Source organism: Electrophorus electricus, chromosome 15 (assembly GCF_041902795.1).
Source record: "Electrophorus electricus isolate QZ-2024a chromosome 15, ASM4190279v1, whole genome shotgun sequence".
Taxonomy (NCBI): Eukaryota; Metazoa; Chordata; class Actinopteri; order Gymnotiformes; family Gymnotidae; genus Electrophorus; species Electrophorus electricus.
This window is the reverse complement of record NC_137511.1, coordinates 13,263,547-13,285,000: the sequence shown is the minus strand read 5'-3', so window position 1 is coordinate 13,285,000 and position 21,454 is coordinate 13,263,547. Positions and strand designations below refer to the sequence as shown.

General features: G+C 39.3%; 3 protein-coding genes across 5 annotated transcripts in view; 1 reads left to right on the top strand and 2 right to left on the bottom strand.

Annotated features, from left to right (window-relative positions):
- Positions 1–4,968, bottom strand: part of LOC118242402 (NADPH:adrenodoxin oxidoreductase, mitochondrial-like) — a 7,803-nt gene extending 2,835 nt beyond the window's left edge. The window contains exons 1-4 of one of the 3 annotated variants that reach the window (XM_081697411.1): positions 4,440–4,968; positions 3,689–3,870; positions 2,527–2,650; positions 15–196 (exon numbers count right to left, since the gene is read on the bottom strand). In XM_081697411.1, the coding sequence (XP_081553537.1) occupies positions 15–196; positions 2,527–2,650; positions 3,689–3,835 (453 nt within the window). In that variant the 5' untranslated portion in view covers positions 3,836–3,870; positions 4,440–4,968. Of the gene's footprint in view, positions 1–14; positions 197–2,526; positions 2,651–2,799; positions 3,326–3,688; positions 3,871–4,439 lie in introns of those variants that run through there. The other 2 variants (XM_081697413.1, XM_081697412.1) reach the window with 2 other exon arrangements.
- Positions 4,710–8,793, top strand: LOC118242401 (large ribosomal subunit protein mL38-like). The gene is made up of 9 exons (XM_035533333.2): positions 4,710–4,797; positions 4,976–5,150; positions 6,020–6,171; positions 6,314–6,516; positions 6,652–6,724; positions 7,085–7,130; positions 7,256–7,414; positions 7,736–7,872; positions 8,599–8,793. The coding sequence occupies exons 1-9, from the start codon at positions 4,710–4,712 to the stop codon at positions 8,733–8,735; spliced, it is 1,170 nt and encodes a 389-aa protein (XP_035389226.2). The 3' UTR covers positions 8,736–8,793.
- LOC113581986 (NADPH:adrenodoxin oxidoreductase, mitochondrial) lies at positions 6,021–21,145 on the bottom strand. The gene is made up of 12 exons (XM_035533332.2): positions 20,432–21,145; positions 20,033–20,157; positions 18,480–18,575; positions 17,257–17,379; positions 17,028–17,141; positions 16,640–16,741; positions 16,263–16,370; positions 15,723–15,807; positions 13,195–13,376; positions 11,985–12,156; positions 11,720–11,893; positions 6,021–11,349 (listed from the first exon to the last, which is right to left on the bottom strand). Exons 1-12 carry the CDS (start codon positions 20,511–20,513, stop codon positions 11,219–11,221), a joined length of 1,494 nt encoding a protein of 497 aa, XP_035389225.2. The 5' UTR covers positions 20,514–21,145; the 3' UTR covers positions 6,021–11,218.
- Between the last annotated feature and the right edge of the window lie 309 nt (positions 21,146–21,454).

The window sequence follows — 21,454 nt, the reverse complement described above, 5'->3', positions numbered from 1 at the left end:
GCAAGAGTTTTTACCTCAAGCTTCTTAACAGCCAAACGAATTCCTGCAACTCTTTTCCCATCAGCCCCTGGGAGCACCTTCACAGGACTTCGTAGGAAACGGAATCCCCATTGCTTGCTTACTTCCTGTCCACCATCCTCCATTTTCAATGTTTTTATCATGAGCTCTGTCAACCTTTTCCTTGGCCTTGGGAGGTCTATACATATAAACACATGCACCCACAAAGAAAGTAAACCACAATTAATGACCACTGTATTCTGTTGGATATATAATACCAGGAAACTGGTATATATTCAAAGATAACTGAATCTGCACTGTCTGATGCTTCAGATTGTGAAGTTTATTTGGAGCTTGTTTTCCATTTGTCTAACTTAATGAAACATCTCAGCTTCCCCAACTTTGAATCTTACCAAAACTACTATAGTCAAACCAATCCCATAGATACCTACATAGATTCCATAGACAGTGACCTAGGTAATTCCTTTTTATTTGGCTTTTACTTAGATCTTTGAGAAATTGTGATTCTCATTCAGTCTTGTATTTTGGCCCAAGCCAAAGACATTTTATTTCCTGGTTATTATTCTATGTCCATTGAAAGAGCAAAGAATAAAAAAAGATCACGTTCATATTTGACCTCGCCTGTTTCAAGAATTTTTTTCTACAGTTGCTGCCAAGCTTAAGTCATAAAAACTGACATTATTATTAGATAAGACAGACTATTAAAAAAATGAAGGTAATATGGCATTATGCTCAACATGGAGGATGTACTACAGGAAGTCTTGTTGCACAATACTTCGTAATGCTGGTGTTTCACAGAGGGGTTTTTGTTTTTTATTTAGTGTGCCAAGTATTTGATGTCAGCCCACCATTTACAGCTGTAACAGCTTCAACTTTTCTGGGAAGAATTCCCACAAGATTTGGGTGTTTTTGGGAATGTTTGACCATTCCCAAAAAGCAACCCCATACCATAATCTCCCCTCCTCCAAACTTTACACTTAGCACAATACAGTCCGATAAGTACTGTTCTACTGGCAACCGCCAAACCCAGACTTGTCCATCGGATTGCCAGATGGAGAAGCATGACTTGTCACTCCAGAGAACACGTCTCCACTGCTCTAGAGTCCAGTGGCAGCGTGCTTTACACCACTGCATCCGATACTTTGCATTGCGTTTGGTGATGCAAGACGTGGATGCAGCTGCTCGGCCATGGTAACCCATTCCATGAAGTTCTCTACACACTATTCTTGAGCTACTCTGAAGGCCACATGAAGTTTGGCGGTCTGTAGCGACTGACTCTGCAGAAAGTTGGCAACCTCTGCGCACTATGTGCCTCAGCATGCACTAAACTTGCTCTGTCATTTTACATGCCTACCACTTTATGGCCGAGTTGCTGTTTTTCCCAATCACTTCCACTTTGTTATAATACCACTGACAGTTGGCTGAGGAATATTTAGTAGCGAGGAAATTTCACGACTGGACTTGTTGCACAGGTGGCATCCTATCACGGTACCATGCTGGAATTCACTGAGCTCCTGAGAGCAACCCATTCTTTCACAAATGTCTGTAGAAGCAGTCTGCCTAGGTGCTTGGATTAATACACCAATGGCCATGGAAGTGATTGGAACACCTGAAATCAATGATTTGGGTAGGTAAGCGAATACTTTTGGCAACATAGCTGCAGATTACATGAAAACAGACTTCTGCTAACCCATCATATTCAAACACAGTCGCAAGCACAGATATAAATTGTTATCATTGTGATCCTTATGGGTTATTGATACATGATCTGTTTTCATTATCTTTTTGCAATTGAGCAGAAAATAGGTCCAGCTAGTTTGTTGTTATTAGCCATAATCACCATTTTATTAAATATTTTTGCCATTTTCTTATATAAAAGGGATTTTATCCCCGACAAATGCCCCATTTACCTTACGATTTGTTGAAATAACAATAATAAAAGTTCTTCAACAACCAACAGAACATCCTTCAAAACAAATGACCCAGAAATATGTTTTGCTGCTGGCAATATGATTTGCTGCTGGTATACAATGCACTGGATCTAAAGCACTTCATTCTTTAACCATTTCCAACATTAATCATAAACTCTTGGCAAACACACAAAATGCAGCCCCAAAACATTCCTGAATTGAAGTGCAAGGGGCCAGGGCAACTAATTCCAGTTGTAATGAGAAGGTAACATGGAGAATGGGTTTGTCTTTTAAATCAGCAAAAAGCACGCACGCACAAAAAATAACTTTTTGAAAGTCCATGAATTGGAAGTGTGCTTATTTTAAAATGCTATTCAGCTGCCTAATTCAAACCAGTCAGAAAACATTATTTATTACAGTGACACTGAACTTTCATGCTAGTCTTCATGTTACTTTAAACTCCAGTATTTTAACGATTAGACTTTTTACACACTAGCTTTTTTTACACAATAGCATACATTATTTATATGTATGTTTGTGTGTGTCTTTTTGCACTTTTATTCATTCATGTATACCTGTTAGTGTATGAGTGTTTTACCTCGTGCCTTCAGTAAGGCTGGGTCGATAGGTAGACTCTTGTAGCCAATACTGCAGATAACCATCCCACACTCCAGGTCCTCTGTATGGCCTGTGGGTATTGCCTGAGCCCCCTCCCCTGAGCCCTGTGAAAAGACACAGGAGAAAGCCCTTCATCCAGCAAGCCCAGATCATACACTTCAAAATCATCTTGATAGATATTTAAGAGAATTGTGTGCCTCACAAAGCAAACATGTTCTTTTTCAGAGAGAGGCTGTCTAAGCTGTCTACTCACAGCTTGTAAATAGCCACGCTTAAACTTTGAAACTGACAGAGTATTATTCTGCTCCTCCTGTCAGGTTCATTGACCCCAGTATTGTCACCTAAAACGGAAGATACAGCTCGAAGGGGAAAAAACAAAACAAAACAATAGACTTTGTCTACTTTAATTCACTCCTTTCTATCAATTTTTTACATAGTTACAGGGATTTTCATAGTACCTGGAATCATTTAGGTTTGCCTTGAGCTGAATGCAAATGTGACTTTATCCATCTTAGCTCAGCGTGACTTCCTAGCCAACAGGAACCGGTGCATCAATGTGCTACTAGGCCACATAATATAAAGATAAAATCAGAAGTGCAACTAGAGGAACGTTTTGCTCACACTGGACTCTGAGCATCAGCATCAGCATCTCACTGATCAAAAATCATTGTGAGGGAAACATGCCTGCTAGACAGCACCCGTTTGTTTTTACAACAAAACAAACAAGGCTCAAACATCTAAAACCAACACACAGTTTGACTCAGCTAATACCTATTACAATGTTTAAGACTGAGACAAATCTATTATTTTTTCAAGACGGAAATAGTGAAAAACATTTCCAGTATCAAATGCTTTAGTTTTTGGTAGTGCACATTTGGACTCCAGTGTAATCACTGAAGAAACTTCTGGGGTATTCATGCAATTCTTGCATGAATTCCTTAAATCATGCAACAAGATTTGTTCATATTTTGGCTATTTTGACTGACTAGAAAGACTTTCCTCTGTACCACTGTGCCATCAGCTGCCATAGGCAATGATTCATTACTTCATATATAAAATCCAATATCAATAAATATCAAAGGGGTAGCTTTTTTAAGCATCCGTTTTAGTTCAATTTAACTCTCCTATGCAAGAGTTTTTACCTCAAGCTTGTTAACAGCCAAACGAATTCCTGCAACTCTTTTCCCATCAGCCCCTGGGAGCACCTTCACAGGACTTCGTAGGAAACGGAATCCCCATTGCTTGCTTACTTCCTGTCCACCATCCTCCATTTTCAATGTTTTTATCATGAGCTCTGTCAACCTTTTCCTTGGCCTTGGGAGGTCTATACATATAAACACATGCACCCACAAAGAAAGTAAACCACAATTAATGACCACTGTATTCTGTTGGATATATAATACCAGGAAACTTTTGAACCTGATATACATACATGTGAGATCAGTTGAAACGGGGCATGTGTGCATATGCACACAGGAAGCTCTGAAAACCACAATCATGCTCTTGCCCTAGGTGAATCCCAGACAATTAACCTCAGCCTGCCAGTCTACTCTTGTGTAACATGCCTCTCATACTCTGATGACATTTCACTTTATACAATCACTGATACAGTACAACTGTATCGTCGTTTATAGTGTAATATAGTGAATGATACTAACAAGCCATGCTGTGGATGCAGTCTTATCTCCTTTTGTCACATCCACAACTTCCTACAGAATACACCTTTTGCTATAAAAAGTCTCTTTCACCTTCCAAAGATAACTGAATCTGCACTGTCTGATGCTTCAGATTGTGAGGTTTATTTGGAGCTTGTTTTCCATTTGTCTAACTTAATGAAACATCTCAGCTCAGCATTTGACATGTTCCCGCGATAATAACGTATAACTTACTTACCACGCTCTGCTGAAAGATGATGTGATGTAACCTATCCGAAAGCTATTCGAATTCCTCTTAAGCAGAACTTCACAGTGTACAGCGGGAGTAGCTGTGACGTTTCAAGCATAAATATTTTACGTGTGTGTTTACGTCACAAATAGCATACGTATATGTGTTTACGTCACAAATAGCATACGTATATGTGTTTACGTGTACTGCGGAAGCAGCTGTGACACTCCAAGCACAAGCACGCACACGTACTCACGTCACTCTTTTTTGTATTCCAAAATGGCTTTAGGCAGGGTGGTGAGACGCGTGTTGCGTATCGGGACAGCTTTGAGGGTCAAAACCACTGCAAGGCTTTTTAAAACAGAAGGCAAGCGATTTATTTATTTATTTACGTTTTTGTGGTCTCAGTTCACCTTTGCTTTGTCTGTGATTTAATCTACGAAGCTTCGATATCTCAAACTTCACATATGCATGTCCAGTGATTAGCTAGTCTGTCCAAGAAGTAGCTGACATTAACTTCTTAATGGCATTTTTTTTTATTCCAGCACATTTAGGTGTATTATGTCGACGGGCTGCACCTCTGGGTCCAATGCCCAACGCAGGCATAGACTTGGACAACCTGGAGTCACTGGAGAATTATCGCAGCTACACACTTTATATCCGAGTGGCAGAGAAGACTAATAATAAAGAGGTTTGGTGGAAGACGTACAGGAAATACAGATACAGAACATGACCATGGTACATGCGACATCTATATTGGTATATAAAGGCTCGGCCTTGACGTCCTGGACGTGAATGTAGCATAAAGACTTGATCTAAAATGGTCTGCTCGCTTACTCATTCACTAACTGCATAGGCAGTTCTGCATGTAGTGTGTGAATTCAGTCACAGTTAGTGTACCTCATAATAAGAACTGCATGTGTACAACTTGTCCAGAATGCAGCAGCACGACTGGTTTTCAGTCTTCCGAAGTTCACACATTACTCCACTGCTGCGCTCCCTTCATTGGCTCCCTGTAGCTGCACGCATCAGACTTAAAACCTTGATGCTTGCCTGCAAAGCCAAAAATGGACCAGCCCCTTCATACATGAGGTCAATGGTCAAAGCCCGTTCCGTACTTCGAACCTCAAGTACGGCTCGGCTTGAAATGCCTTGCTTCAGGTCTCATGGACGACAAGCATTAAGGCTATTTTCTGTCCTGGCTCCAAGATGGTGGAATGAACTCCCACTTTCTGTCCGGACAGCAGAGTCCCTTTTAGTCTTCAAATGCAGTCTATTTGCAGAATATTTCAAGGACAACTGACACTGCTCCCATATTGACTGACTAAATTATTACATGCTGTAGGGTATTAGTTTATGTTCTTTAACAAACTCTAGCACTTATTGATTATAACACTTATCATTGTTTAAGATGGACCTTATGTATTTTGCACTTCTAGGTATCAGCATTCATCCCTGTATTCTAGTTTATTGGTATGTTTGATTCTAACCTACTGTACTGTACTAGGATATATTCTATGAGTAAATGACAAAGCACTTTTGTAAGTCGCTCTGGATAAGAGCATCTGCTAAATGCTGTAAATGTGTACAGGTCTTAAGGATGAGGCAGATTTTGAGCCAGTGAACATCGGGCTGCCTCACTGTCGGCCTTCCAGAAAAGTGGAAGTTAAAGAGAGGATAAGGGTGACGAAGCAAAACAAAAACAACTCCGACCTGGAGAGGGCTACCCGCCTGCGCACCTGTATGTCATGCTTCCATTGTCCCACAGTTTCATCTGAGCCTGCTACAATATGCATAATGCTATTATATAAATCAGGTTTTTTTACATTCACCTGCATGCACATCGTGACCTTGGATTCCACCCCTCACCCTTCCCATTCTAGTTCGCATTCCCTTGGACAGAGTGAAGGCAGCATGGGAGAAAACAAACGGGCCACATCACATTCGGAGGCTGGCAGAACACTACGGAATCTACCAGGATCTTTTCCCCATGGCTTACTTTGTGCCAAGAGTCATGCTGAGGGTGGCATATGGAGATGACAGTAGTGCCATGGTGCATTATGGCAACCATTTATCACCTAGTCAGGTACGATAATCTCTGGTAATCTGAGATACTCAGTTACTTCATCTATGATAATCATCATCTTGTCACAGGTGCTGTTTGGAATTCAGTGAATAAGCTTTCACCCACACCACCACTGACTTTGTAATCATGTTTCAGGCATCATTAGCACCTCACGTAAGCTTTGAGGCAGAAGAGAATTCTCTCTGGACATTGCTCCTGACAAGCCCAGGTACCAATAAAATACCTGGAATTAAAGACAGAAGGTCAAAGGTTCAAAGTTGTTTTGGTACTGCTCAAAAAGCAGATTTTTGAACTGTTATTTAATGTATATCAGGGAGTGATCTCAGTTGTTTTCTCCTACTGTCTGTGTTAGTTTAAAATGAAAGTTTTGAGAAAGTGATAACTGCCTGTTTGGTCAGGGTTTTCCCCCATATTCTAATCTGGACAAATTATGTAGACAGTCCTTGTCAGTTTCAAAGTACACCACAAGATGGTAATATAAGAGCTTTGGAGAAAGTTTTAACAAATGGAAACATTGTCCTGAGTTTTAATGGGTATTTAATTGACTAAAATGTCCATGTTTTCTCAGATGAGCATTTACAGGATAGTGAGCAAGAATATGTTCATTGGCTAGTGTGAGTATTCAAACTGGAATAGCTTTTCACATAGCAAAGGTTGTCTATTTGAGAATTGTTCTGCATATTACTACATATCGAGTGTTCTTTACCAGTGATGTAGATAAATGTTTTTATTTTCACAGAGGAAATATTCCAGGAAATGCGGTACATTCTGGACAGGAAGTGTGTCAATACATTGCACCATTTCCCACCAAGGGAACTGGTTACCACAGATACATCTTCCTCCTGTTTAAGCAGGAAGTACTTGTTGACTTCAGCAGTGATCTCCTGCCTTCTCCCTGGTGAGCTAATAAAGCCAGTGCACTAAATTGGCCTCCTTATAAAGCTCCTCTGTTAATGCTGCTTTTGTGTCATTACTGTGTTGAATTTATATGCAATTTCAGGAATATTAAATAGACAGCTATATAGAGCTGTCTGCATTGAGTTTTATGTCAATCATATTTGTAATATATGATCTTATTTGAACTGTTATGCACAACCCCTGTAGTGTTTCTACAAAATAATTGTGTTGAATCCATCATGTATATCTTGTATCAAAAGTATTTGCAGTTGAAAATGTCCTCAGCATTTGGTTTGTGTGTGTGGGGGGGCGTGTGTTATAGTTACAGTCTAAAGAAGCGAAGCTTTAAGACACTGGAATTCTACAGGAAACATGAAGACCTGATCACCCCTGCTGGACTGGTTTTCTTTCAGAGCCAGTGGGACAGCTCTGTCAGTGACGCCTTTCTCACACGGTTCAGTAAGTCACAAAATAAGCACAGTAGCTTGCACACACACGTAAACACACACACACACACAGCTGTCTGTCATCTAATGCTGATAGACTTAGACTTGCCAGTCTAATATTTGAAAACGATTAGCTTGGTTCGGTTTTTCACACTGATCCATTTAAAATCTTTGCCTCTGCTAATGGATTTTATATTGCAAATATGCCAGTATTTTTCAACAGTCCTGGTCAGTGTCAGACAAGCACAAAATGTTTACCATTCTTTTAACCTAAGAGGCAGTGATATCAGTACAAAATAATTTTATGCTTGTTAATGCCTGTCTTGCATTAAGCCAAAAATTAGTATCTTTTGTTTGGGAAATGTGAGACATGTATTAACAATATTTTAAAACTTGCAATCGCTACAGATTTATGTTCGAATCAAGTAAGAGCACACCCACTTGTGCTTGCTTAGTCTGGATTCACAATCCTTGCTATAGAGATGAGCTTTGCTCAATAGTTTTTCATATCTCGTAACCAAGTAACCGTCATATGAACCGGAATAGAAAAATAAAAATTAAAGGTGCCAAAAATGAATGTTTAGTGTCTCCCTGAACAAGTGTGCGTAATATTGGCCTCCCTGCACTGTTGCAGTTGTTAGATGTTCGCACAGATTTATGACATAGTGAAATAAGTTCTTTCCAAGATGTCCAGGCTAGAAATTGGAGCCCACAGTAATGATGTGTTTTACATCTACAGATATGAGGGAGCCAGTGTTTGAATATGATAGACCTCCTGTGTACCACCCACCGCAGAAAAAATACCCTCACGGACAGCCACTCAGATATATGGATCGCTACAGGGGAGGAAAAGAACATACCTATGGCATTTACTAAACATGAACACACATTTGTAAAAATGTTTTGTTGTAAATATAAATCTGATCCAGTGAAATTCTCAGTGTATGTGATTTCATAATGCAGATACATACAGCAATATGTGGTAATTAGATGTGAAGGTTTACAATCTCTGCAAAAACCTAAGCAAACACGACAGCTATCTCTCGCGTGCATGCATAGCGTTAAGGCTTGATCTACGCTTCAGAAGAATACTGTTTTTTTTTTCCTGCATGTCTTGTTGCTCTATAAAGCAAAACTTATTTTAGGTCATTTGGTCCAACTTGATTTTACTCTTAACTTTTCTTAGACTCTGATGGGGGGTGGGGTGGGGGGGGGAGAACATGAATGTGATCCATCGTGTGATGTGGGGAGAGAAGCCATTTCTATAATTAATGAACAGGTTATTTTGCATCAACGGTACAAGTGTAATGACACATACACTTGTTTTTTTTCCTAGTCATGCATCGACCTTCATCGTGTTCAGCTAATCATCTCACTCCCTATCAAGCTCTTTCAATAATTTACACGCACAGAGGAGCCAGATTGTGTTACACAGCCACTTATGTCACAGACTTCTGTTATTATCAAAATTGTGTGTGTGGGGGGTGTAATTTAGGATAGATGTGTGTAGATGGAAATTAATCTTTTAAGTGTTTCTTACCACAGATCACCTGATGATATTATGATATTGAGTTACTTGAGGTTGAATCAGGTGTTTGAGTAAAAACATTCACAGGATATTAACTTTGGATGCCCTGGCTACATACAAACTGGAAATACCCCAAAATCTTCAGGAAAATAACAAACCGACATGTGTGCACAGGATCACCACGTAAGCACCATGGCAATCATTTATGAATATGCCAAGACATGACAGTCAATGTGTTCTTTGGCAAACTGTAACCTTTTACAAGCACTAACCTCACCAATCATATTAAAGGGCTGATACATATTCAATCCACTTTTGTTCACAAGATGAATCCCAATGGTTAAAAACAAACACACCAAGAAAAAAGACCTGTCATTTTATCATTTTAGACAAGCCCGAAAGGGTGTGACGGAAGCCAACTGCTTTATTTTTGGGATTTTCAGTTCTCTTGTTGGTGCTGGAAATGAGGAACAGCAGTCCAGACAAATGCCGAAACAACTTAATCCTTCTTGAATTTTTATTTTCTGTTCCTCACAGTGTCATGCAATTATCTTTAACTAACCTTTCATAAACCTTCACTTTCTTATACAAACTTTTTCTTCTGTGAGCCGGAGAACCCTGTTCACACAGCCACTTAAACAATGGAAACAGGCTCGCTTCTCACTGGCTAAGATTTCATCAGGTGAGTATTGTAATGCTTACTAAAGAGAATGCCACACCTCTGTACCCAATGCTGTGACCACCCATTATTCATCTCATAGGCTTTAGTTCTTAGCCTCTGGGTATTCAAAATGTGAATTCTTGTCCACTGTAATATTTCTGAATGTATTAAACATTTTGTATTAAACATTTCTTAATTGTCTCATATGCTCTTTCCCAGTGTTCAATCAACATCCTAGCTGAATGTAAGGAAATATCATCATGTGTTAAATGACTTATATATATATATATATATGGTTTTTTATATTTATTCATATATATATATATATATATATATATATATATATATATATATATATATATATATAAATTGCCACTGCTGAAAAAAAGACGTGTTGGAAAAGGTTACAGTTTGGTGCTTACGTGGTGATCCTGTGCACACATGTCGGTTTGAACACCTGATTCAACCTAAAGTAACTCAATATTAATATCATAATATCATCACACACAATTTTGATAAGAATTTTGGTAAGAATATATATATGAATATATATATATATAATCAGTTGTGACCAGTTTATTCTGTCAACGTGTAAAGGCAGAGAAAACACTGAACTGGTCTTTAGCTTTGAGGGTGACCATTCCTGTGATAAATAAGGACCTTGCTTCACAGATGTGCAAACCACAGGATGACTTAAAAAAAATAGACAATTTTAAAATTGTTTTGTGGGAAGCCTTGACAGTCAGACGAATTAAGCTTACAGAGGCTATTTGACAATGTGCTCTTGAAAGTGTAATGGATTTTACTATTAACTGGTTTTGTCTTACACTGGTCTTTTAAATGTTTATCAACATATAATGTTGGTGGTACATGTCAGATTGTTTGACACAGGACTGATAACCTGATGAGTAGTTCATAAGGCCAGTCCTGTAGACTTGGAGGGGTCCTGTAGATCCACCTTGTTCTGCACGTTAATATTTTTACTCGAGTTTTTCAGGCACTGAATAAAGCACTTAAGGAGAGGGAAAGGGCATGGTAGTCAATCCCCAGGACTAATACTGGGAGTCGGTGTAAGACATGGACATGCTCCTAATCTGACTTGTGGTTATGTGCCTCAAATGCCCTGTAGTTCAGCCTTCAAGGATTCTTGCAGGATTCTTGAAGGCATGATCAGGACCAGGCTACTGCTAGCATCTCTTCCACATCGAGAAGCTTCTCCCTGGGCTTTCCCAAAGCTTCTCCCCTCCGCACCTCCTCAGAGTTTATTTTCTCCCACTCAGAGAAGGATACTTCTCTCACTCCTGGGAATACAAATACACAGAGATACATCAGCAAATGAACAGACATGTCTGATTTGACTAAACCTTGTGTACTTTACTGGAATTTTGACTTCTCTCTCTCTCTCTCTCTCTCTCTCTCTCACTCTCTCTCTCACACTCTCTCTCGAGGAACATCTCTTTGTTCAGATTGAAAAAAAGGAGTCTCTCTAGGCTATTACTCTCTTCCACGTCACCTCTCTTGCTATGGTTCTCAGTGGATTGTAAAAATTCAGTTTATTAAGTACTGTTGTGTGCATGTGTGTAGTTGTACCATTATTTATATGTATGTTTGTGTGTGTCTTTTTGCACTTTTATTCATTCATGTATACCTGTTAGTGTATGAGTGTTTTACCTCGTGCCTTCAGTAAGGCTGTTATATCTTGAGCACCAGGTTTGTGGATGGACATGTCCAGTGTTCCTGCCTCCAGGTCATTCAGTATAATTCTTGCTGTATCAAAACTGTCATTCATAGTGGTGGCAATCACACCAGTTGGACCACGCTTTAACCAGCCACTGCAGTACAGCCCTGTACACACATCAAGAACCCATGGAAAACAGATGTATACACAAACACACACCATTTACAAAGACACAGCAACACTTTCTGTTCCTCTTACCCGCTGTACCCTGCACTCTGCCCAAGTTGTTCTGCACTATGGCTCTGCGTGGGTCAAAGGGCACGGCTGGGTCGATAGGTAGACTCTTGTAGCCAATACTGCAGATAACCATCCCACACTCCAGGTCCTCTGTATGGCCTGTGGGTATTGCCTGAGCCCCCTCCCCTGAGCCCTGTGAAAAGACACAGGAGAAAGCCCTTCATCCAGCAAGCCCAGATCATACACTTCAAAATCATCTTGATAGATATTTAAGAGAATTGTGTGCCTCACAAAGCAAACATGTTCTTTTTCAGAGAGAGGCTGTCTAAGCTGTCTACTCACAGCTTGTAAATAGCCACGCTTAAACTTTGAAACTGACAGAGTATTATTCTGCTCCTCCTGTCAGGTTCATTGACCCCAGTATTGTCACCTAAAACGGAAGATACAGCTCGAAGGGGAAAAAACAAAACAAAACAATAGACTTTGTCTACTTTAATTCACTCCTTTCTATCAATTTTTTACATAGTTACAGGGATTTTCATAGTAACTGGAATCATTTAGGTTTGCCTTGAGCTGAATGCAAATGTGACTTTATCCATCTTAGCTCAGCGTGACTTCCTAGCCAACAGGAACCGGTGCATCAATGTGCTACTAGGCCACATAATATAAAGATAAAATCAGAAGTGCAACTAGAGGAACGTTTTGCTCACACTGGACTCTGAGCATCAGCATCAGCATCTCACTGATCAAAAATCATTGTGAGGGAAACATGCCTGCTAGACAGCACCCGTTTGTTTTTACAACAAAACAAACAAGGCTCAAACATCTAAAACCAACACACAGTTTGACTCAGCTAATACCTATTACAATGTTTAAGACTGAGACAAATCTATTATTTTTTCAAGACGGAAATAGTGAAAAACATTTCCAGTATCAAATGCTTTAGTTTTTGGTAGTGCACATTTGGACTCCAGTGTAATCACTGAAGAAACTTCTGGGGTATTCATGCAATTCTTGCATGAATTCCTTAAATCATGCAACAAGATTTGTTCATATTTTGGCTATTTTGACTGACTAGAAAGACTTTCCTCTGTACCACTGTGCCATCAGCTGCCATAGGCAATGATTCATTACTTCATATATAAAATCCAATATCAATAAATATCAAAGGGGTAGCTTTTTTAAGCATCCGTTTTAGTTCAATTTAACTCTCCTATGCAAGAGTTTTTACCTCAAGCTTGTTAACAGCCAAACGAATTCCTGCAACTCTTTTCCCATCAGCCCCTGGGAGCACCTTCACAGGACTTCGTAGGAAACGGAATCCCCATTGCTTGCTTACTTCCTGTCCACCATCCTCCATTTTCAATGTTTTTATCATGAGCTCTGTCAACCTTTTCCTTGGCCTTGGGAGGTCTATACATATAAACACATGCACCCACAAAGAAAGTAAACCACAATTAATGACCACTGTATTCTGTTGGATATATAATACCAGGAAACTGGTATATATTCAAAGATAACTGAATCTGCACTGTCTGATGCTTCAGATTGTGAAGTTTATTTGGAGCTTGTTTTCCATTTGTCTAACTTAATGAAACATCTCAGCTTCCCCAACTTTGAATCTTACCAAAACTACTATAGTCAAACCAATCCCATAGATACCTACATAGATTCCATAGACAGTGACCTAGGTAATTCCTTTTTATTTGGCTTTTACTTAGATCTTTGAGAAATTGTGATTCTCATTCAGTCTTGTATTTTGGCCCAAGCCAAAGACATTTTATTTCCTGGTTATTATTCTATGTCCATTGAAAGAGCAAAGAATAAAAAAAGATCACGTTCATATTTGACCTCGCCTGTTTCAAGAATTTTTTTCTACAGTTGCTGCCAAGCTTAAGTCATAAAAACTGACATTATTATTAGATAAGACAGACTATTAAAAAAATGAAGGTAATATGGCATTATGCTCAACATGGAGGATGTACTACAGGAAGTCTTGTTGCACAATACTTCGTAATGCTGGTGTTTCACAGAGGGGTTTTTGTTTTTTATTTAGTGTGCCAAGTATTTGATGTCAGCCCACCATTTACAGCTGTAACAGCTTCAACTTTTCTGGGAAGAATTCCCACAAGATTTGGGTGTTTTTGGGAATGTTTGACCATTCCCAAAAAGCAACCCCATACCATAATCTCCCCTCCTCCAAACTTTACACTTAGCACAATACAGTCCGATAAGTACTGTTCTACTGGCAACCGCCAAACCCAGACTTGTCCATCGGATTGCCAGATGGAGAAGCATGACTTGTCACTCCAGAGAACACGTCTCCACTGCTCTAGAGTCCAGTGGCAGCGTGCTTTACACCACTGCATCCGATACTTTGCATTGCGTTTGGTGATGCAAGACGTGGATGCAGCTGCTCGGCCATGGTAACCCATTCCATGAAGTTCTCTACACACTATTCTTGAGCTACTCTGAAGGCCACATGAAGTTTGGCGGTCTGTAGCGACTGACTCTGCAGAAAGTTGTCAACCTCTGCGCACTATGTGCCTCAGCATGCACTAAACTTGCTCTGTCATTTTACATGCCTACCACTTTATGGCCGAGTTGCTGTTTTTCCCAATCACTTCCACTTTGTTATAATACCACTGACAGTTGGCTGAGGAATATTTAGTAGCGAGGAAATTTCACGACTGGACTTGTTGCACAGGTGGCATCCTATCACGGTACCATGCTGGAATTCACTGAGCTCCTGAGAGCAACCCATTCTTTCACAAATGTCTGTAGAAGCAGTCTGCCTAGGTGCTTGGATTAATACACCAATGGCCATGGAAGTGATTGGAACACCTGAAATCAATGATTTGGGTAGGTAAGCGAATACTTTTGGCAACATAGCTGCAGATTACATGAAAACAGACTTCTGCTAACCCATCATATTCAAACACAGTCGCAAGCACAGATATAAATTGTTATCATTGTGATCCTTATGGGTTATTGATACATGATCTGTTTTCATTATCTTTTTGCAATTGAGCAGAAAATAGGTCCAGCTAGTTTGTTGTTATTAGCCATAATCACCATTTTATTAAATATTTTTGCCATTTTCTTATATAAAAGGGATTTTATCCCCGACAAATGCCCCATTTACCTTACGATTTGTTGAAATAACAATAATAAAAGTTCTTCAACAACCAACAGAACATCCTTCAAAACAAATGACCCAGAAATATGTTTTGCTGCTGGCAATATGATTTGCTGCTGGTATACAATGCACTGGATCTAAAGCACTTCATTCTTTAACCATTTCCAACATTAATCATAAACTCTTGGCAAACACACAAAATGCAGCCCCAAAACATTCCTGAATTGAAGTGCAAGGGGCCAGGGCAACTAATTCCAGTTGTAATGAGAAGGTAACATGGAGAATGGGTTTGTCTTTTAAATCAGCAAAAAGCACGCACGCACAAAAAAGTCCATGAATTGGAAGTGTGCTTATTTTAAGATGCTATTCAGCTGCCTAATTCAAACCAGTCAGAAAACATTATTTATTACAGTGACACTGAACTTTCATGCTAGTCTTCATGTTACTTTAAACTCCAGTATTTTAACGATTAGACTTTTTACACACTAGCTGTGGAAGCTGTGTAGCTGACATGCTTACTATATGCATCAATTATTCTGAGTATTTATTATCTTATTTTATTAATCATTAATTAAACTTTAATCAAAAAGGGGATGGTCTTTTGTGTTCAACATTCCTACCGTTCAGAGCCTCAGCTATGCCGTCATAGTCAACAGGAAGCAGATCAGCTTTGGTACCAGGCAGGTTAATCATCTCTCGCACCTCCTAGTGAGGAAAAGTTAATGCTTAAAACATGACAGCATAAAGTTAGAATTTCACATTACTCTTACGCAATGTTTCAATGAAACATGATGTTTTAACCATAACAAAGATTACACAAGAGACTAAGTAAAAAACATTCTAACTCCCATAAACTGGTTCTTCTGCATTATTGCTGCTTTACAAACACACACGGAGTGGACATAAAAGCTCAATACTATTTGGGCTTCTTCAATATAATGATGCTGTGTCAACATAGGAAAACTAGTCTGGGAAGCACGTGAAAGAGTGCTCAGGTCTTTGCTTAAACAGAATCGATATGCAGTAGAGAGAGAAGGAGCACGCAAGACCCAGACCCAGATGTGGGGAGAGTGATGGAAGAAAAAGAAAGATCAAGAGAAACACAAAATGAGAGAAAACTACCTGAAACAAAGAATGAGACAGAGAGAAAGATGTTATACCTTAATGGTGCCTGCAATTTGCAGAGGCCCCCTTCGTCCCACCATTAAAACCCTGCGGACGCGACTGGCTGCAAGAGTCTGCAGTGCACGTTGGGTAATATCTGTCTTCTGTAGGGAAAGGAGATGAGCTTCAATAGATCATATTGTATCATATGGTAATGAGACTTTAATGCATTATGCAGCCGTGGAACAAGAAAAATACAGGAGAGGAAGTTTGAACAAGGTTTATGAACGTCATACTTAAGAGAGAACTCCTACACTCTATTAATCTGTCAGTAGATTCATGGCTTTTGTAACCATTTGTATCAAGTGAAAATGAAAAACAAAGCAACAAACACCACTATCTGCTTAATGATATGAATTAGTAGTATAGTGACCTTCAGCATGTCCAGTGGAGACAGCAGGACTCTGGCTATGTCCAGTGCCACATTGCCCTGTCCCAAAATCACCACTGTCTCACAGTTTAGATCTGGGTGGAGCTGTGTGTGAGAAAAACAGGATTGGGAAAAATTCAGGCAAGGAGTCTGGACTAGCTTCTGTGGAGGGAACAGGCTCTCTGGGGCTCCAGGATACCTCTGTATATGCACTCAGTTGTAGCCTGGAAGGTCCTTTGCCCTGAGAATTACCTGATTGTTAGGACAAGTGAATAAGGAAGAAAAAAAATGAAGAAAAAGTATTTGAACTAAATTTATTTAAACTGCATTACAGGTTTAGCACCAACTCAGGGTTTGAGATGCATTCATTGCAATGAAAGCTGTGTGTTACCTCCTTGTTACTGGGGTGTCCATTGTACCATCCCACAAAGTCTCTGGCTGAGAACACACCAATCAAATCTTCCCCTGAAACTGCCAAAGAGCGATTCCCTTCTGCACCGTAACTCTGTCCAAACAAGAGCAAGTGTGGTATTCAGTTGTAAAACAGTTAAAACTGAATGTGATGAATAGAATGAGAGGATGTATGAGTGGATGAATGAACATGTGAAACAGCTGCTCACAAGCACCACAGCATGATAGGCTTCCTTCAGCTCCTCAACACTGATATCCATCCCCACATTCACGTTGCCATGGAAATAGAAGCGCTCACTGTGGGCTGTCTGTGTAAAGGTGTTAATGACGTTCTAGAAAAGAAGTAAAAAAAAAAACAAAACACCTCAGCAGATATATCAGATACATTGGTGTCTGTGACTCCTGGCCTTGCTCTCAAGGGCAAAGGTCAGGGCTCCTGAGAGAGGATATTCTGAAAATCTGATATCCTGAAAGAAAGGCCATATTTGGAGGTCAGCAATGCATTTTGAAAGACGGAATGGAGCAGGGATTTCCACTAGATATTTTTCTGGCATGCTATAATTTACATTTTTCCCCTCCCCAAAAATTGGGCTTGTCTGGAAAATCCCAGATCTCTATGAAAGCATTCCTGAGTAGTAGTAGTACTAGTAGTAGAGGCAACACACCCACTCATCTTCATGTGAAACAATGGATTATAAAAGCACAGAAAATTCCAAAACCTGTCCTTCTCCTTTTGCACCTTACTGAACAGATCACAGTATTATTCCAGGTGTATCAAGTATATTAGGGGATTTACACAGTTTGTTATAGAAAAAAAACAAAAACAAAACCCAAACACTTTTACTTTTACTAGCATGTTTACTATTCACTACCAGAAGGGTGGTGGGCTGTATGGACCTTTCTTGCACTGTGCTCCCCTATGCTAATCCAGTATTGAATAATTTGATAAAACAAGCAAATCTGCAAATGAGAGGTCAGGATTGTACAGAGATAGCTAAATGATGGGTGCAAACTGGTATGGCAAAAATAGAGAATGTACAGAGCTGTTTAATCATTTGATAAAGCAAGCAATCAGCATAACAGACTGATATTTAACATGTACACATTATTACTACCTGATCTGTAAGAATTTGTTACTTTCCTTCATGCTATAGGCAGTAGAGCTGTTCAAACACAATACTGAGCAATACCGAGCATTTACTGATCTGAGACCTGTAGTAAAACCCCCACTGTAGGATGAAAAGAAGCTGGTGGCATAAAAAGGTGTTGTTCTGCAGCTGTAACTCCACCACATGACTCTACTACACCACACATTTCATTTTACAAAGCACTGATTTTGGTAATACTGTTTATTATTGCACTGCATTTGTGCTACTCAACCAAATTATATTTGGTTTCTCACGAGCTTCTATCCAAATAAACAAAAACTAACCTTAACCTCCGGGTGATCTGGAGCCACTCCAAAACGCACCAGCCCAAACGGCACAGGCAGCCGCTCGTAGATGTCCACAACTATGTCATGCCGGGCCTGAGGCAAATTACATGCATTTACTCACACTATGCACACATAATATTTACTGTCTAATGAAACAAAGTATGTGCACTGATTCTGTACCAAGTAAAATCTGCATTGACCCCTCTCAGGTGATTAGCAATAAGGCATGATTTCCTCAGTAAAGGCAAAAGCCACATTTACCTTCAAGTGACTGAAAGTAAATGCAAAACCCCAAAGTTTACAAAATCCACAGTAGCACATTCACTGAAGACAAACTGATCCAACATATAGGTGAACTGCAGTGTTGTAGTTATGTAATGTTAGTGCACACCATAAAACTAAGTTGGCTCCTCTCTTCCATCTCCAGTTCCAGTTCCAAATCTAAACACGGCTTCAAATGAATGCACGCAGATCAGAGGTAAAGGAAAAAAAGCTGGGGAACATATCATGGGAAAAAGCTTCCTCTCAGTTTTACAACTAAACTGTATGTTAAATCAGACCTAAGCCTTTAATAATGCTTTAAAAGTTGGTGTATATTAGGATCTCATGAACAGAGCCATTCTCTTAATATAAAACTCTTAGTAACTATTAAAGGGTCCCCCTTAAATTTATTGTGCTCAACGTATTAAAAGCACCAAGGCACAAAATAGTTTTGTAGAAAATATAACAAACTATAAAATTGCTCATCCTGTAGTACTTTTAATGCCATCTGGATGCATGAATTTCATCACTGAAGAGGGTGTCAACCTTGACTACAACAGTATGCAATGCAACATGAGCTGGGACATGAAAGAATGAAAGCCATAAATCTCACTTCTTGAATCCTTCTCTGTGGTGACATAGTGTCATACTGTCTTGACCTAATCAAACCAAATAAAACCCAAACAATAAAGTTGTGTCTGAAATCGAGTACTATGCTCCAATATTAAAATTACATATTCCTCACTTATCTCTTAAGTATTTGCAATTTAATAATGCCGCTATGAACTATAGTGAGTTTTCCATACTGCTGAAACTCAAAAGAATATGAGGTGCTCATGCAACAGCTAATCCATTGGATAAGGTAGACAACATTAGCTGGCAACGTTTAAGTTAGCCAGACTAACCTGTTTGAAGTAAACTGATAAATACGTAGTAAACATAGCTAGAAATAAATGGAAAGGTTTTCTTACATTTGTAATGTAAAGAGGCAGCCAGAGCTGATGTAATTCGTTTGCCATTTTATTCGGCTACTGGTTATGTGGTACATTACAGGCTTGAAAATATGACAAGTGTTTTCCACAGCACACTACATTTTCAGATAGTTAATATAGTACCGCATCCAAGTCCTTTTAAACACAGCAATTTATGGCGTCTGAAAACATCTGAATAGCCCTCACTTTCTTCGACATGAAACCACACTTGTTCACAATACGATAACGCTCGGACAATTTCCAGCCTCTCATAAAGTCCACAAAATGATGTAATGAGTAACAGAAAAGCAAGATAACCTTCAGGAGTTGTTGTGCTGTGTAAAAGCCGGCCGGGCCACCTCCCACTATGCAAACTTTTGGAGCGGCTCCAGACACCGAGGACAGCTTCCGTACGAGCAAGGAAACAGAGCAAGAGCAACTACCTGAAAGAGTAAAAAGAAAATTCTTCTAACACCAAACGTTCTTTGCATATTAAAAATAACTTTAAAAGTACCCTCAAATGTATTAAAAAATCAGCATGTGTACTTTGAACACTTATGCTACGGGACGATTGAATTCTGACTGAAAGTCGTAAAATATGTCCCTTTTACAATCGTTTAGATAATACATATCAGCAAATAGTCACAGAAAACCACTCGAACGAAGCGTGTTCTTTATTTGCAATGTTACCATTTCAAATAAAACTAACAAACTTACCGGATGACGGAAGAATCCCAAGCCATTTGGATGCATACAACATATGCTGCATGATCACAGTGCATCCCTTCAGATTTCTCATATTCACACATCCAGGGATTTGACTTGAACTGAATATTTCCACTTTTGAACTGTATGCCCCTTAGCTACCAAATGAGCTTTGATCCTCGATTTGTGTTACCTTCCTACGACTGGTGGTCCTCTATTTACCCAGAGCTATATAAAGATGGTCCCGTATTTACTCAGTTAGGTTAACTAGTCAGTTTACATAGCAAAAGATTTGAACCGTTAACGCTGTCCGTTAAATCACAATTTGAATTACATTTAATTATGGTCGGGCCTATTGCTTTAATCTTGCAAATCCATCTAAGGTTGCTTTTGTTGTAGGTATGCAGTATATATGCGGAAAAACTGTATAGGATGTGTTTTAGTCATTTCTAGATCACAAAAAAGCTCAAATACGTAATTAGACAGGAGGCTACCTAAAACGCTTTCGGTCACACATCACAATAGTTTTACACAAGCTATAGCTAGCTAGCTAGATAGGTACACTAACATGATTTTTTTGTAAAATAGCAACAATTAATTTAGCTAGCGAAATCAAAAGTATAAATCCGTGAACTTTATATGCAGTCCTTCTAAACAACGTTACAGACACTCGGGTAAACTGAGTTAAAATGTAGCAACTTGCAACAACTTTTGCAAGAAATGTCGTCCGCCCTTTAAAACGATCCGTAGTGAACGAGGGTGTTGATAAAAACGTTCCTCTTTTACCTTGGCTGAAGGTCCATGCTTTATTTCAAGAATGGCCTCGTCTTCTTATCACATTTAGAAGGACGAACACGAGATACTTTATCAAAGTGTTATCAGTTCACTGAATTTTCTTTTCGGTGGTCCGCAAAATATGTCATTAAGAGATTTTTTTTCCCCTATAAAACAAACACACAAGCAAAATACAGTAGTGACCTTTTTAGTCATTGTTTATTAACATACCTTCATTTATTACAATGGCACAACGATATA